Source organism: Trichosurus vulpecula, chromosome 4 (assembly GCF_011100635.1).
Source record: "Trichosurus vulpecula isolate mTriVul1 chromosome 4, mTriVul1.pri, whole genome shotgun sequence".
Taxonomy (NCBI): Eukaryota; Metazoa; Chordata; class Mammalia; order Diprotodontia; family Phalangeridae; genus Trichosurus; species Trichosurus vulpecula.
In genome coordinates, this window is record NC_050576.1 from 96,558,542 (window position 1) to 96,577,452 (window position 18,911).

The 18,911-nt window shown below is 36.8% G+C and overlaps 1 protein-coding gene across 1 annotated transcript in view; it reads right to left on the reverse strand.

Moving 5' to 3' along the window:
* F13B (coagulation factor XIII B chain) overlaps window positions 1-18,911 on the reverse strand; it is a 40,229-nt gene that overhangs the window by 10,117 nt on the left and 11,201 nt on the right. Inside the window, exons 3-8 of the mRNA XM_036754904.1 lie at window positions 15,450-15,635; window positions 13,933-14,109; window positions 13,230-13,406; window positions 10,820-10,999; window positions 10,538-10,723; window positions 8,961-9,143 (exon numbers count right to left, since the gene is read on the reverse strand). Coding sequence (XP_036610799.1) covers window positions 8,961-9,143; window positions 10,538-10,723; window positions 10,820-10,999; window positions 13,230-13,406; window positions 13,933-14,109; window positions 15,450-15,635 — 1,089 coding nt within the window. The remainder of the gene's footprint in view (window positions 1-8,960; window positions 9,144-10,537; window positions 10,724-10,819; window positions 11,000-13,229; window positions 13,407-13,932; window positions 14,110-15,449; window positions 15,636-18,911) is intronic.

Here is an 18,911-nt window from a genome sequence, read left to right on the forward strand (position 1 = left end):
AAGAAATGAGAGCTATCTATAGCCCTATGAAAAAATGCTCTAAATCACTATTGATTAGAAAAATGCAAATTAAACAACTCCGAGGTACTACCTTATACCTATCAGAAATGACATATGCTGGAAGGGATAAGAGACATTAATATTATACTATTATATTAATAACTAATTAATTAATTTGTGATCCACCATTTTCCATTCATTTTTGTTAAAAACTTAACTCCAAAAAAGGTCAGTCAGCATCTGAAGGGAATGGCTGAATGAAAAAGTCTGCTCCTAGCCCTCAAGGTACATGCTAGTTAGTTGGGTGGGACACCAGCCAAGGAGGGACCTAATTTCTGTTTAGAATATAAACAAAATCCAGGCTGAATGAGTCTTTGCCTAGGGGAAGAACACCCTGTCCTTGGTTTCCTCCATTAGAGTTTAGGGCAATCCAGCTCATGAGGGAGAAAACTAACCAGAGGTCCAGATGGAGATGGCTTCCACTGCTCAGATGCCTTGAGGCTGCTGAGTCTCATAATCAAGCCATATTCTCACCTCCTCATTAAGTGTCTACCAATCAGGGTTAATTTTCATTGGTCAGAGCAGTTCCCTTTCTGAAGGTAGTGAAGGCATTTCCAGGTCTCCCTTTGTCAGAGAAATAAATTGCTACCCCTGCCCTTTTTTTTTACTTAGGCTAGCTAACAATCAATAAATTATAGTTTATTATAAATTATATTATATTATATAAATTATATTATGTAAATTATAATTATAGTTAGTGGTTTACCAAGAGAAACTACTGACCATCAATTGATCATCAGCTAGCCTAATTAATAAAATAAAATTACCTAGAAGCTCTGTCTTTCAGGGTTTTCATTCATCTTAGGGGGAAAATAGGTACATTAATAAACTGTTGGTAGAGTTGTGAACTGCTCCAACCATCCCAGAGAACAATTTGGAACTAGGTTCAAAGAGTTATAAAACTTTACATACCCTTTGACTCAGCAATAATACTAGTAGGTCTCTAGCCCAAAGAGAGCAATGGAAAAGAAAAAGGACCTATATGTACCAAAATATTTATAGTAGCTCTTTTTTGTAGTGGCATAGAATTGGAAATTGAGGTGATACTCATCACTTGGGGAATGGCTGAACAAGTTGTGGCATATGATTGTGATGGAATGCTATTGTGCTATATAAGAAATGACAAGGTGGGGTGGTTTCAGAAGGAAAAAAACACAGGGCAAGACCTATATAAACTGTTGCAAAATGAAGTGAGAAAAACCAGGAGATCATTATGCACAGTAACAGCAAAGTTATAATGATGGCCAACGGTGAAAAACTTGGCTACTCTGATCAATACAATGATCCAAGATGGTTTTAAAGGACCCATGATGAAAAAATGCTATCCACCTCCAGAGAAAATGAATTCTGAGTACAAATTGCTTTTTTGTGTGTGATGTGGCTAATATGAAAATATGCTTTGCTTGATTTCACATATATAATTTATATCCATTTTGATTGCTTCTGAGTGGGTAGGGCTGGGGTTTGAAGGAAGGAAAAGAATTTGGAACTCAATTTTTAAATTAAATAAATAATAATTTTTTAAAAAACCCTGAAACCTGTTAACAATCTACAAGCTACTTTAAAGGTTGTTCCCTAAAATACAAATCATTTAAGTTTCCTCCTACCCTTAAATTCTTATCAGAGAAAAATTCAAGCAATATATGTCCTATCTAAATTCAAAAATATCTGAAATGATCCCTAGAGGGAAACACTATCCCAAACATAATTCATCAGCTTTTGGTTGACATTACTGAGTTTCAGAGAATAAACAAAATACAAACTAATCTTGCTTTTTGGACAGAAATGAAGTACTTGATAAAATATCTTTTCAATAAAGTATTTTTTTCAGTTTTAATAGGAACTTAACACTTATCTCTCTGAAGATTATAATCACCATCAATTACTAAAATAAACTAGCCCAGTTTCAACATTTATATATTTTGAAAGGATTAAATATTAATTTCTGTGTTTTGGTTTAAGGACCCATCATCAATTTTAGTAATTAAAGATTAACAGCTTGTCAGTTAATAAACATTTAACAGTATGTGTACTAAATCTCACGAAACACTGTGTTTGGATGTCCAGGTCATGGGAAGGTTCTTCACCATGGCGGGGCGGGGTGCCTTGACCTCCCTATCTTCTCTTTGCCCTTTCTCTGTCCTACACTGCCCAAATCCATCTGGACCATTTGTAAACTCATGATGCTTGGATTAGATGGCAGTTACCAACTCTATTCATTCCACTGAGATGGGGGGACTTGTAGACCTTACCACCTTCCCTTACCCTGCCTCTAAAACCTTGGGACTTCTCTCTCCCCTCCACTGTCATCTGAGCCAGTAGTTTAGCTATAACCTAAGGATCCCTAGACTTGCCATCCATTCCACTGAACCGTTAGAGTTCTATAGCCAAATTTGCTTTTATGTGTTGTCAACCTTCCTTCCAGAGCAAGGACTATCTCATTTTTGGCACAATGATTGGCACAGTGAGGTGGCATTGTTTAATAAATGCTTTTTTTATTCAACAGTCAGGTTCTCCAATGATGACAGACTTATCTCTACCAGAAATTACTTTAAGGAATTAATTCATGTGCTTCTTTTTAGGAATCTTTAGAAAGTTTTTTTTAACCCATACTAGACAGTTGAAATCATGTGGCCAGCTAGGTATTAGTCTCAACACGATCACGAACAGGGTTTCAGAGCATGACCTTCAGTGGGGATTGTTCTTCCCTTCCACTGATGCCCTCAGAATGGGCATTGTGGATCAGATATGGCACAAGACAAGGTTTGGAGCACAGCATTGAGGGTGATGTCTGAGTGGCTCAGACCATGCCCGACAGCTTACAAAAAACAAAATGAGAAAACTTACTGCAGATTAGCTTTTGAAACAAGAAACAGATATTCAGAACTTTGTCAGCTTTATATCCAGAGAGTCCACCTGGAAATCTTTTCCCATGTATTTAAAGTTTCTTAAGGAGCAAAAAGGGTAAAGGTGTGGGCTCCTGACACAGGATGTATAGGTGGGGACAAGGAAGCAAAGGCATGTGTAGACCCATCTGTGACTTACAGCCTTAGAGTTTCCTGGTACACCAAGGTTATTTGACTTGCCAATAGTCACAAAACTACGAAATATCAGAGGCAGAACTGCAAACCAGTTTTCTCTTCAAAGTCAGTTCTCCATCTACTATACCAATTGTTGTGCTTATGAAATTCATATAATTGGGTTAATGAGGGATTCTAAACCAATTATTCCATTAGCACCCTATCCCCAAACTGATTTATTGAGACTTATTGCTGGTAATTGTCAGCTAACTGACTGACATTGCTCCTAATGAAGTTATCCTACAAGCACAGTATAGACGACATCAACAAATTGGTTATGTACCATTTGAAATTTCTACAACCTGCCTCATTCCTTCAGACAATGGAAAACCAAGTGTTGCCATCACCTTTAGGTGGCTGAAGAAAAGTAAATCCCTAAATATTTGGGTAAGGAAGTGGATTAGACAGATTTTGAGCCAGAACCTTTTAATAAAGAACTCCTAAGAAGGAAGATAGATTAACCTTGAGGTTGGTAGCTCACAAAAACAAAGAAGTGGACCAGATGACGTAGGTAGTTGGAGTGAATCTCAAAGGAGAATTCCCAGAATGATGTTGACATGACATCTTGAAGTGACAGTGAGGAACAAATAGTATACTCATTCCTTTTCTTGGCCCAGTATTGCACGGAGTACAAAAGAATGAACAACCAACATTGAAGAGGGTAGCCTGGGATATAATGTCCTTTGGAGAGAGCCAGGTTTCTGTAATTGCCAGAAGAGGGAAAAAGAATGAAAGGACAATACCAAGGAAGAGAAGTTTGTTAACAATTGAGCAAGGAGCCCAGAAGTACAATGGAAAGGCAAAGCAGAAGATTAAGGCAACTAGAGAATGGTAGGATTAAGTTGAATGGGAATGAGAGTATAGGGAAAAGTAAAGGGAACTATACTTATACACTGAAATAAAAAGATTTACTAAGTTCACTTGTTACCTACTAGGCAATAAGGCACTGTGAAGTTTATGTGGATACAAAGACAGAAACAAAAACTTGCCAATGAGGTATTTACTGTGATACATGATTAATTGGACCCCTATTTTATTCCAATCAGTATTAATCAGTTTGATATGATTCCATAGGAGTGGTAATTATAAGTTCTGATAGTAGGTCTCAGAGCCGTGAACTTCATATTGCAAGTTTACTTGCTTAATCATAGGAAGCTAACTAGAGGACCTCTGCCCTTGTTTTTCCTTGTTACTGTGACCAAGTCCAGTGTGGCAGAGGTGACTCAATTACATGGAAAGTCTCCTAGCTATTTTTGCTGCCCTTCCATCCTTTGTCATCCATCCGTTGTCCACCATGGGGAAATAACCATGAGCACTTGGCCAATGAATGACCGGATTGCTAGATTTTGGCCTGCCTTTCTAGTGGCCCACCAATCCTGTGTAGATGTTTCAACATCTGTTTATCAGCCCAGCCCATGGCTGTGCTCATCAGCTTCTTAGGACCTCCAGAAAAGTCAAGATAGGTCTATCAAGGTCTGATCATTAGCCATTTGTCAACCAATGGGATTCTGTATTTTGTGTAGACTCTCCTAGAGGATCAGAGCAATCTCAACCAATAAGATTCCATATTTTTAGTTTGCTTCACCTGTATTTTCTGGGTATCAATCACTATAAAACTAAGGCCCTAAAGGAAGGGGACATCTCAGATCATGAGGAAGATCTGAGGTTTACTTCATTAGAGGACGCCATGGACCCTTTAATAAAGTGCCATTGGCTCAGAGTTCTGCCTCAGTTGTTTTTTTCTTGCAGATTGGACAATTTTGAAATTCCCACATTATATTCTAATAAAGGAAAATATTGTATTTTGAAATAGATAAGACCATGCATCCTCCAGAAGAGAAACACAATCATATGTATTAGAAAGACAATTAATTTTCCTATCAAGCTTGCACTGGCTGATTAACTCACTGTAGGAGCAGGGCATGGCAAAATCTCTATACCTTACTACTCTATATTGTACCTTTAATCCATTGTTCCTTCTCTAGGATCATATGATTGTAGAATCAGAGCTATAAAGGACCTTATAAGATCATCTAATCCAAACCCCTCATTTTCCAGATGAGGAATCTGAGGCCCAGAAAGGATAAATAACTTGACTTAGGTCATATAGATAGTAACAGACAAAGCTGGGATTCAAAATCATATACACTGAGTCAAAATTCAGAGGTTTTACTATACCACACTACTTCTCACTCAAAAACATTACATGTATCAACAACTATATGAAAAGTTATTGCAAATCACCAATAATGATAGAAATACAAGTTGAACAACTCTAAAACTTTATTTCATGCCCATAAAATTGGCAAAGATGAAAAAAGATGGAAATAGTCAATGTTGGAGGTACCTTAGGAAAATACTGATAACACTATAGAGTTATGAATTGGTCCAACCATTCTGAAAAACAATTTGAAACTATTTAATAAAGATGCTAAATTTATCATATTCTTTGACCTAGTGATGTATATGTACATATGTATTGTGTATATATATATGTATGTGTATATATATTTATATATACCTGCACACAAGTATGAACATATATGTGTATATGTATGGATATGTATGTATCTTAGATACCAAACCCTTATCAAAGAAATTTGATAAAAAGATTTTTTCCTCTTTGACCTCTTCCCCAATTCTTTCTCTTTAAACAATTTCCCCTCTATCATTGGAACTGTTTCCTTTTGTCTTTAGAATTTCATTTTTGAGAATTTTCCCCCTGAAAATAGAGAAAATTATATTGATTCTATTCTGTAATTGATTTCATTTTGTATCACTACTGACATTTGTCTCTGAGTTTAAAAGTTCAATTTTTCTGTAAGTTACTCATTGTTTCTTAGTTACGTTTATAAGTTAAGTTTTCCTGCTAACTACTGTTCTATTCTTATGTCAAGGAAATCTGTTATCTTTGAAGGATGCAGGTGGATGCCAGGAAATATGATCTGTTATCTCTGCAACAATGGCTGCTCTTCAAGAAAATTTGACCAATTATCACTATGACATTAACCAGACAAGCAGGTGCACACCACCGATATACTTTCCATAGCAACAAAATGGAAGAAGGGGTTGTTGCTAACCCTGCATTCCAAATTTCTAGCCACCCATATTGTCCCCCATATCTATAATGCTGCTGGTTTTGTAACCAGATCACATTGTTTTCCCCATCTAATGCTGCCTTCTAGTTTTTGGGGGATCCACCGTTTGTCCATAAAAATAATCTGTTCTTCATTCATGGTCTTTGGCTTGCTTAGGAGCTAAAGACCCCATTTGTCAGTAGCTGCTAGCCTTACTGATAAATTGAACACACTTGGAATTTTATTGCCTCAGTTTACCTTAATTTCAATTGTGATACCTCCCTCCTATACTGATTTCCCCTGGAGAATATTACTACATGGGATCTTACCTTTGCTTTTTCTGAATCCTCTGAAAACCATTTTCCTCTCCATTTCTATCATAAATTTTAAGATGGAATGAAAAGTTATTCCCAACAATCATCTTTCTTTGTTGGTTAGAATCAGGGCCATAATACCACTTCCCCCTTGTCACTCCTTTTATTTTTGAAGACTGAAATTATCATTAAGGCAATCCAAGAAATTATTATCTACAGGAAATTTCTGGATGATTAAAGTGTCCACCTTCATCCATACCACCACCACAACCACCATGACTACCACCCTGCCCCAGCCCCAATTTTATCATGCAACCATGTGATCTGCTTCTATATCTGTCAAAATATACTATGTAGGCAGTAGGTTCATACCCACTAAGTAAAGATGATTATTGAGGCAAATATGAAAGCTGTGAACATTCTCTACTTCAATTTGCACACGTGGTCATCACAGCAAAAATTCCAGACCAATTCTTATCAATTTCTATTTCCACAGGAAGTATTAGTAATGTCCATACCTTACATTCAGAATAGTGCTAGAGAGCTTCTTTCTAAATGATTTTCTCTGGAATAGGTAAGCATTGACTTTGACAGGGCCCAGTAAGAGCAAAATTGCCATTGACTATAATGTAAAGCAGCAGTCATCAAAACTTTCATACTGGTTAAAAAATAGAAAAGCAGATCAATGGAGCACACTAAAATAGAACAGGAAAATCAAAATTAATGGAACTCAACAACCTAGTGTTCAATAAATCATCAGATATAAACTACCTAGGAAAGAATTTCCTATTTGACAAAAACCTGCTAGGAAAAACGGAAACAGTGTAGCCAAAATAGGCCTTTGACAAAACGTTATACCATATTCCACAATAAATTCAAAATAGGTATGAAATTCCAAGGTACCCAAAGACAATAATCCTAGACTTTTCTGCCTTTGATCTCCTGAATATTAAATATCATAGCACAATAAAATTGGAAGAGAAGCAGTTCATATACCTTTTACAACTATAGTTAGGGTGTGAATTCTTAAGCAAAAAAGTAATTACAATAGTCAAAATAAATAGTTCTAACTTAATGAAATTAAAAATTTTGTGCACAAAAACATTAATGCATATAGGATAAGAAGTGAAACAATAGACTGGGAGAAAAATCTTTGACTCAGATACCTATGATAAGGATTTGACATTCAAGATACATAGAAAATTAAAATAATTTTTTAAGACCCAAAGTCACTTTCCAGTAGATAAGTGGTCAATGGATAGGAACCAAAAATTGTCAAATGAAGAATTGTAAACTTTTCTCAACCATATGAAAGAATGCTCTATATCACTAACAAAAAAAGAAATACATATCATAAACAACCCTAAGGTTTTACCTTATACCCAGCAAATTGGCAAAGATGACAAAAGATGGGAATACCAACATTAGAGGGGTTGTGGAAAGACAGACATACTAATTCATTGTTGGAGAATCTGGGAATATGAACAACCATCCTAGAAAACAATTTGGAATTATGCAAATATAGTAGTGGAATGTCTATATCCTTTCATCCAGAAATTCCACTGTTAGGCCTATGCCCCAAGAAAGACATTGGCAAAGAGAAAGGCTCCATATACAACAAACCATCTACAGCAGCACTTTTTGTTTTAGCACATAACTAGAAACAAAGTCAATAGCTATTGATTGGGGATGAGATAAATTATGGTATATGAATATAATGAAATTTTACCATGTTATAAGAAATTATGAACATAATTGTGAACTGCTTGAAGGCAGGCTTTATTTTTGCCTTTCTGTGCATCCTCAGCACTTAGCACAGTGCCTGGAACAGAATAGGCATTTAGTAAATGCTTGTTGATATGACTTGAAAGAGTCACAGCAAAGTGAACAGAAACAAGAAATAAGATACTCAATGACTAACACAATTTAAATGGAAATAATCACCACAAAACAGCAAAAATGAATGTTGCAAAACTATACAAAACAAAGGTGGGCCCAAAGAATTGCTGTGAGGAGGCATCTACCTTCCCCCCAAATCCCCCCAACTCCTTGCAGAGATGAGGGAACAGGCTGATAGATATAAAATGTAAAAATGTAAAAAATATTTTTGAGGTATTGACCTTTTTATCAAAATCTTGCTGAAATTGTCTTCTCTTGTTTTCTCTCTTTTAAAAAAAATTATCATACGGGATGGCTCTCTGGGAGGAGGGAGAGAAAGGGATGGATGAGGAAATCTAGACAATATAAAAGCAAAAGAACAAAAATCTATTTTTAAAAGAAGAAAAACAATACATTAAGCAAAACTGTTGGGAATTTTCATCTAGAGGAAATGATGAGGAAAACGTATAGGAAAAAGATTTAAATAATTATTCTCCATGGAAGATACAGGAAGAGTGTTACTTAAAATACACACCACAGAGAGGTCTTACCTAAGCAAATAGGTGGAGTTGACCACTTTCCTTGCACACACTGTGATTTCTGAGATCCATTCAACAAGTAATATACATTGCATCTATATTCCACTGAGGACCCTGTTACATAGCTTGGCAATAATTCATCAGCAATAGTCCCATGTTCAATCTCAGGTGGAGGCTTACAGTTTTCACTGTTTTCTGAGAAAAAAAGGTAATTGTTGAAATAAGATAACATGCATTCATAAATGCATAATCTTTCCTGTGTTTATTTTTCACGTAACTTTATGATATGTGCGTATACATGTGCATACAGTGTGCATAATCTTTCCTGTGTTTATTTTTCACGTAACTTTATGATATGTGCGTATACATGTTCATACAGTGTGCATAATCTTTCCTGTGTTTATTTTTCACGTAACTTTATGATATGTGCGTATACATGTGCATACATTGTGTATAATCTTTCCTGTGTTTATTTTTCATGTAACTTTATGATATGTGCGTATACATGTTCATACATTGTGCATAATCTTTCCTGTGTTTATTTTTCATGTAACTTTATGATATGTGCGTATACATGTGCATACATATGCATGATCTTTCCTGTGTTTATTTTTCATGTAACTTTATGATATGTGCGTATACATGTGCATACATTGTGCATAATCTTTCCTGTGTTTATTTTTCATGTAACTTTATGATATGTGTGTATACATGTGCATACATTGTGCATAATCTTTCCTGTGTTTATTTTTCATGTAACTTTATGATATGTGCGTATACATGTGCATACATATGCATGATCTTTCCTGTGTTTATTTTTCATGTAACTTTATGATATGTGCGTATACATGTTCATACATTGTGCATAATCTTTCCTGTGTTTATTTTTCACGTAACTTTATGATATGTGCATATACATGTGCATACATGTGCATAATCTTTCCTGTGTTTATTTTTCATATCACTTTATTCAGAGAACAATCATTTGTTGTGGTGCATAGAGAACAGGTCTTAAAATCAGGAATACCTGGGTACATTTTGTATTACTGCTAAAAACAATTTAAATAGCTAACATTTCAATGGATACTGCACCATCTCATTCAAAGCAACTCAATAGGCCTTTATTAAGTCACTATAATATGCAAGGTACTTTGCTAGATTTTGCTGTAAACAGAAAAATATGAAAAATGGTTCTAGTCCACAAAATTCATGAGATTCACACATGTGGATTTCTGATCATGGACACTGCTATTGAAAAACCTTGGATAGTTTGGATAGATTCTAAGGGTCTCTGGAGTTAAAACGTGTTTCAGTGAGGACAGACATCAATCATGTTGACCACAAGAACAATTCTAGTCAAATGCTCCTCTTCCAGCCTTCTATTTCCTGCTGTTCATAAAACACAGTATTACTTCTAGTCTCAGCATAACTTGGACAGATCCCAAGCATAAGAGATGTCAGGGCAGGTAATTTATTCATAACTAATTCAACTAGTATATGTTTGCTAGAGGTACATAAATTTACTAAACCAGAAGGCATGTGGCTGATCTAATCAGCCATACAATTTATCCTGAATATAGCATACTTACCAATGCATTTGGGAGATGGGGTCCATTTTCCATTTTTACAAATTATCTCATCAGATCCCTCAAGATGGTAACCATTTTCACAAGTATATGTCACTTTATCCCCACTGTAATAGATCTTGGAAAGGAGGTTTGCTGTGCCATTCATGATGGCAGGTGGCTCCTCACATGCTATTTTCTCCTTTATTTCTGAAAAAAAGAAATCCCCACAAATAAAAGAGCAAAGACCATTTATATTTATGTGGCAGATTTTACTGGACAAATCTTCTCTGATCTATTACTAACCAATGCAGTTTGGAGGTGCTGTCCATTTCCCGTTTTCACAGCGTATTTCTTCTGATCCTTCCATCTGAAAGTTAAGCTCACATTCTATGTGAATTACTTTTCCATGCCAGAAGGTATTGGGATGAGTTTGCATTTTGGCATTTGGAGGCAGCGGTGGTGGAGGACATCTATTTCTTCTTTCTTGGGAAAAGAAACTTGTACATTTAGTTATATAAGACATGGTATAAGGGAAAAAAAGAGCTCAAGTTCTAGAATCAGAAGAATTGGGTCCTGATACCAGCTGCTACATTTACTAGTTGTGGGATCCTTATCAAGTCATACTTAACCTCTCCAAGTATCAGTTTTCTCATATAAAAAATGGGGATGATTCTTGCCTTGGCTGCTTCAAAGTAATTGTGAGGAAAGTAGTTTAAAAGTTAATTCACTTAGTTTAAGAGACAAAATCAAAGATGTATTTAACTCCTAACAGGACTAGTAGAAGAGAATGGAACTGGAGAAAGAGAAGCTGTAGGAAGCCACTTGGATCTGGGAGAGTAGATCCAGAGCTGACATAAAGCCACAATCCAGGACTCTTGCAGGCTCCTTAAGGCACAAAGTGTTTGGGGATCTGTTACTGAAACCCCTAAAAACTATATCACAGTTTTGCCCCGAGGCAACTATCCTAGATCTTTCTCCCCTGGATTCTCCCTTTTAGGACTTCAGGCATGAGAAAAGCCTGTTGACCTTTCTTCGTTTTAAAGGTTTACTTTGCCTTTATAAACTGTTAACTATATCTGATTGTTGGGATGCACTCGGTGAAAATAAAGTTGGGAAGAGGCAACTGAAAGGGACCTATCTTCCAGAGGACATTAAAATATACCTTACAATAAGGTGATTTGCCAGAACGCTATCTCTGAGTGAAGGCTCAGAGCTGAAAAAAAAAGATAAAGAGAATTACATGTCTTTAGATATTACTTCCCAGAGTGGAAGTGGAATGTTCATACTAGGAAATCCATCTGGGTAATGACTCAAAATTAGGGTGAGGGGCAAATAGGAGGGGTTGAAAAACTTTATCATCACACCATCCCGTAGCACTACTCCATTTGTGTGTATACACACAGAGACATATGTGTGTGCACATGTATATATTGTGATTATATATACATGTGTGTTTTATATGCAGTTCTGTGTGTGTATATATGCTGTCTCTGCCCTCATGGAACTTAACATTTCAAAAGGGGATCCGCTTTTTGGTTTTTTTGTTCTTATAAAATAAAACTTTTAAAAATAAAAACTTGTATTTTTGTATGTCTAACAGTGCCTGGAACATAGTAGGGATTAATAAATTCTTGCTTGCTTAATGTACAAATGGGAGCTATCATTATTATTATGAGCTCATATTATTAGTGGATACAGAAATGGCTTTGGAGAAAGAGCTGTGATTAGGTCCCAGCTTTTATACATAATGGTATTGTTAGCCTGAATAAGTCACCTAATTTTTCAGTTTCCCCAAAAATTTCTAAAAGAGAAGTAACTTTAACTTTTTTGTGTCACTTTTGGCAGCCTGATGAGGCCTATGAAATACTCATAATAATATTTTTAAATGCATAAAATAAAATACATTTGTTTAAAAAGGAAATATACCAAAATTATTTTAAAACAAGTTCATGGACCTCAGATTAAAAACCCATGTTAAAACACTAAGTTGATGAACAGTTGAAGATATGCATTGACAGAGGAATTGAGTTTCCTATACCAACAAAACCACATCCAGACCAAAAAAACAAATTGTCTTACTGTATATATGTATATATTGTAAGAAACAGGTGAGTGGGGGGAGGAGTTTTGTTTCCACAGAATTGAAGGTGTCACCTCCCCCACCCCAGCTTTAGCAGAAACCAGGCCTCAGGTGGGTCGGGTGAAAGGTCAGAGGCTTGTACCCATGCTTAAACAAGACTTTTGAGGCCCACATGAGGTAGGCAGTCAGGGGGTTGTATCTGGCCAATGAAGAGCCTGGCAGGAGATTCAAGGTGAGGGTCTATAAAAGGATTGGCGTCCATCTGAGTCCTTTGTATTTTCTCCTGTACTCTGTTCAGGGAAGGTACCCATTTATTCAGGGGGAATAAATGTAAATTATAATTAAAACGTTCCTGGCTTCCTGAGTCTTGTTTATTCCTAGACAATGTAAGTATGTTTCTAACAGTATGATGTATATAGTTACTATCTATCATGTATGATGTCTATATAATTACTATATATCATATACATATATATATCTCTGTTTAGAAACATCTATACTTTTAAATGACTAAATCAAGATTTAGAGATTATTATGGATTTATTTCAGAGTTCTGAAAGCTCCTAGGGACTCAGACTGATAGAGGGACTATATTTTAATGTTTATGAGTATGAAGTAAAAAAAAAAAACTACCTTCACACACTGGAGGTTCTGGGTACCATCCAAAATGATAGCACTGAATTAAATCTGACCCACTGAGATAGTAATTTCCAAGGCAGAAAAATTGAACTACATCTCCCTCTTCATAGGTTTTCTTCATGGGATTAAAGTGTCCATTTTCTATTACTCTTAAAGGAGAGCAGGTTAATTCTGAAAACAATGATTGAAAACATCAAGAAGTTAATGCCTACAACAAAGACAATTTGCTTAATGCTTACATGTGTAATTGTTCAGACTTAGTTTTCCCCATTAGACTGGGAGTTCCTTGAGAGCAGGGATGGTCTTTGGCTTTCTTTGTATCACCAGCTCTTAGCATTATGCCTGATACATACTAGGCACTTAATAAATGTTTACTGACTATTTCTATAAGACAAGGTAATAATCACTCAAGTATTTTAAAATCATAAAAATGCATGAAACTTGATTGTGTTTAAAAATGTATGTATTAAATATGGCACAGCTAGGTTCCTTAATGTAATTTTTAAAATAGGATTCAAAGGTGCCCCACCCAACTGCACTGGAATTTTTGATAGTCATATCTTTTCACCATCACGATAGCTAAAAACAAAGCAAAGCCTATGAAACCTAGAGTGTAACAAGATAGATTATATAAAATGAAATAGAACTGAAGGAACTTTTTTAATGGAAGGAAATTATTTTCAAAGCCACCACCTACTAGTACATTTTGGAGTGAGAGACCATCCATACGGATGACATTCTGCCTCTTCAGATCTCTTTCCCCCAATAGTGAAGTATCCATCATCACAGGCATAGCTCAGTTTCTCTTTTACTCTGAAGATCTTCTGGCTTGTGGAGTAATTCCCGTGATATAACTCAGGGACCAGGCAAGTTTCTAATAAAAATTTTTCCCAAAAAATTTCATATTCAGGTCACTCAATGAAAAAGAAAACATCACACACACACACCTTCAAATGTGTATCACTTTTAGAGTAGAATATTAAGAAACCCAAAAGTCCTGGATCACTGAATATAGAATAATAATACTTGGCAAGATTAAGCTTGGAAACATTTCAAAGCACTTAAAGTACATCTTCAACATCCACTTCCCTCTCTTTTTTCATTCTTCTACCCCAGTCTTGTTCATGGTGTTTCTTTCTACTGCCCAAAGTCCCCTCCCCTCTTTTTTAACTTCATCCTATTCTTGCTGTTGTTCATCCTTTGTTTTCAAAGAAGACTGATGGCATCACCAGGTAATGTCTTGACTTCAACATAATTGGATTTAAGTGAGGCAGAGTTGCACAAAGTCGTCAGTGTCACTCTCTCCTCCAGTCATCAAAGTCCAATAGCAAGACAAAAGTTGAGATGGGCAATGGCCCAAAATATAGTAGATAACCTTGGCATCTTCAATGTCTGACCAACCTCTAAGGACTAGCACCTCTAGCATGAGCCCTTTTCAGGGGTGCTCATCCACCTTTGGGGTCTACCTGTCACCCAACTCTCACCTGTGGCTCTAAAAAACATTGAGACTCAATATAATTTTTTTAAAAATCATTGGACCTGGTATCAAAGGCCCTAGGTTCAAATCTTCTCTCTGCTATTGATATTATTGTTCAAATATATCCCCCATATTCACTTCATTTTTCATCCCCAGTAGACTTAAAATTAATCAACTACAAGTTCATTTGGATTAAAAAGAAAGGTGTTCTCTTTTAAAATGCAAATACATTTGGGAAGGTCAAGGGCTATCAAATATTCACCCGCAAATGTAAATTGCTGCCTTCCTAATCACTAAAGGTCTCATAGGATAGTAAGATTTAGATTTTAAGTGGACCATAGAGTTTATCAAGGTCAGCTCCCACATTTTACAAAGATCATACAAGTAATAAGGAGAAAAGCCAGGATTCAAACCCAGATCTTATGACTTCAAGCTCAGTGTTTTTTCCACTATACTACGCTGTTGAAGAAATAGATTAAAATATTTACCGAAGGTCAAAAAGTTAAATGATCCCAGAAGTTGTAATTCCTTAATCTCTGTGGTTTTTCAGCTGAAAATGTGCCTCTTCAACAAAAGTTTTCATAATATGCCTTAATTTACAATGGCTATAGTCTCAGGGGATAAGTATACATCACCTTTGAACACACACACACACACACACATACACACATACCGCTCTTCCAAAAAAAGTAAAGGTGTGTATCTAAAAGTACTAGGAGCAATTCAGAGATGCATACCAAGTTCCTTGTTACAACTTGGCTGAGAAGACCACCCCTTGGCAAGACATTGTAGTACTTCTTCATCCTTTCCTCCAGTAGTTTTATATCCTGAAGCACATCTGTAATGGAGAGTTTCTTGAATTTTGTATAACATCTTCTGGTCAGAAAAGAAGCCATTATTCAAGACTGGTTTGTTACATTTTTCTGTAGTAAAAAGAAATATCCTACTTCAGTTTTAAAAATGCAATTAAGCTCTTTTGAAATTAAATGGTGAATTTAAAGAAGTGGAGGAATGTTATATCGAATTTGAATTTCATTTTTTATACATCTTAGATATAATTAAACTTTGAAAAATTCTATATTATAAGAAGTTAGAATATCTTTTCTAGGCAAAGAGAAAAACAAACCTATTAAATGCTTTTAAAAACCAATTGGACATGAAAAAATATTTTAACTTGAAAACTTTGCATTTCCTATATGTATAAATCCAACTTCCTTCTCCCACATCACTGAAAAGGAGTCAAGCATCTATGTTTGGCAAGTATAGATAGGCTTTATAAAATATTGTCCCAAGATGTCCGAGTATCAGAAAGAAGTATATCTATCTAGCTCCCCACCAAATCTCCTCCACAAAGATCTAGAAAATGCACCAGAACAAATTCTGATTGAGAAATGTAAGAAAAAGTAATAATAAGTCATTTTTTTCCAGCCCAGGTCAGGTTAGGGAGACAAATAGAGAGGTTGGTAGGTGCTGAGGACAGGATTTGACCAGGAGTGCATGGCTGGTGGAAAGAGTCAAGACTAGGCACCAGGGCAAGAATGACTAAGGCAGGAAGAGATCTCAGTGGGTGAGGGGTGGGGTGGAGGGGGAGAAGGGTATCACAGATAGCAGAACAGATGCCTTCTGGCAGCCATGTCATCCACTACTCAGTTCTGAATTGAACTGGGGGGAGGGCAAAGGGAACCTGCACATAGGCGTGGCAGATAGGATCAGATGCAGTGCATGATCCTGGCTGTGAACCAAGCAAAGAACAAGTTCAGAAGCAAAAAGCGGCTGCACAGTTCTGATCCCAGGAGTGGAGCAGGGACATCATTCTGGATTCCAGCCCAAACTGAAGCCTACAGTGGAATAACTAGGGCAAGAGTCTCAGAACAAAGTAGAGTCGGCAGGGCAGAGCCAAAATGGTGGAGAGAAACCAAAAGTTGCCTGAGCTCTCCCCAGTTTCCCTCTGAAACAATGTTAAATCAAGCCTCTAAAACAATTCTGGAGTGACAGAACTCACAAAAAGCCCAAGATAACTTAGAAGGACTTCAGGAAAGGTCTGTCTCACTTGAGTAAAAGGGGAGTATAGCCCAGTGCAGGTGGTGCTGGGGCAAGCCAGGGGCAGGCTCTTAGCCACAGCACAGATCAGCAACTGAGAGACCCCATGTCCCTGGCTCAACAGGCCAGTGGCACAGCAGGCGAGTTGTGAGGCCTCCAGCCCCAGGATAGCATGCAAACTGCCAGCCAGGGCAAAACAGGTGCAAGTAGACTGGGCAGGACAAGCTGCCAGCCCCAGAGGTGCTGGTGCAGAAAGCCAGTGATCAAGCCCCTGCCCCCCCAGTTCAAGAAGCTTGGGACAGTGCCCCCTGCACCCCAGGAGCAGAGCTCAACTTTAAAAGTCATGAAGTAGGCTGAAAAATGAGCAAAAGGAGGGAGAATGTAAAAGTTATTGGACTACCTGAAAGCCATTATCAAAAAAAGGGCCCAGGAGAGGATTCTGGGGAGATGGTGAAGTAGGTCAGAAAATTCCAAGCTCTCAAGATTCTCACCCACAAAAGAGTTAAAATAGCACCTTAGGGCAAACAAAGTGTGGGTGGAGACAAAGAAAAATAGGGGCACAACCAGGGTTTTCCTTGGACAGTTTGAGAAGATCTGGAGAAAAACCCCAGGACTAGGTTTGGTCCCCCCCAGAAGTAAACACCTCCAGGTTAGGTTCCGTTTTAGTAACAAGCAGTGAAGCCACTTAAACAATTAGCAGCAAGCCCCAGGGTTAGTTGGTCTGAGAGGCTGCCTCAGCCCCCCTGCCCCTAGAACTTTTCACCCCGGGATAGTGAGCCGAGTTGTGCCTTTGAGCCCAGGAAAACTGTGGGAAGTCTGCTGATGAGGAACGCCAAACTCAGCTGTGTTGTGAGAAGTGGTGGGGGCGAGAAGGAACCAGCACACACCAGGTGAGTGCACAAGCAGTGGGGTAGAAAGCCCCTGGCTGTGGACACTTATAGAAGGTTGGAGTTTTGGCTTTGGTTCCAGGTTAGAGGAGAGAACTAAAGATCTGGGGCAAGAGGTACCACACCCCAGGGCTAGAGGTGATTACAAAAATCAAGTTATTACTACAAAAAAAAAAATACACAGGCAAAGGAGAAAGAATCCAACCATAGAAACCTATTACGGGAATAGAGATGACCAGGGTTCATCTTCAGAGGAGGGTGTTGAAGTAAAGAAACCCCCGAAGAGCAATGTCAAATGGTCACTTGCCCGAAAAGAATTTATAGAAGATCTTTAAAAAGACTTTAAAAATCAAATGACAGAGAGGGAGGAAAAACAAACAAAAAAATAAAAATAATCCAGGAAAAACAAGAAGGTTAGGAAAGGAAAATCAACCAATTAGAAAAAGAGATCCAGAATCTCAAGGAGGAAAATGACACCTTGAAAATTAGAACTGGCAAAGTGTGGCAAGTGTGGCCAAATTACCAGTATCAAAAATGAAAAGAATAAATTCACTACCAGTGGAGAGGAAATTAAAGTTATAATTAGGAGCTATTTTGCCCAACTGTATGCCAATAAATCTGACAATCTATGTGAAATGGATAAATATTCACAAAAATATAAATTGCCCATGTTAACAGAAGAGAAAATAAAATACCTACATAACTCCATTTTAGACAAAGAAATTTAACAGGCCATCAATGAATTCATTAAGAAAAAGACTCCAGGGCTAAATGGATTTATAAGTAAACTCTACCAAACATTTAAAGAATAATTAGTTCTAATATCATATAAAGTAGGCAAAGGAGTCCTACCAAATTATTTTTGTGATACAAATATGGTGCTGTTACCTAAACCAGAAAGAGTCAAAATAGAGAAAGAAAATTATAAACCAATTCTCCTAAAGAATACTGATGCAAAAAATTTAAATAAAATATTAGCAAAGAGATTACAGCAATTTATCACCAAGCTAATACACTATGACCAGGTGGGATTTATACCAAGAATGCAGGGCTGGTTTCATATTAGGAAAACTATTAATGTAATTGACCATATCAATAAGAAAACCAACAGCAATCATATGATTATCTCAATAGATGCAGAAAAAGCTTTTGACAAAAAACAGTACCCATTCCTATTAAAAAACACTAGAGAACATAGGAATAAGTGGAGCTTTCCTTAAAATGATAAGTAGTATCTATCTAAAACCATCAGCAAGCATAATCTCTAATGGG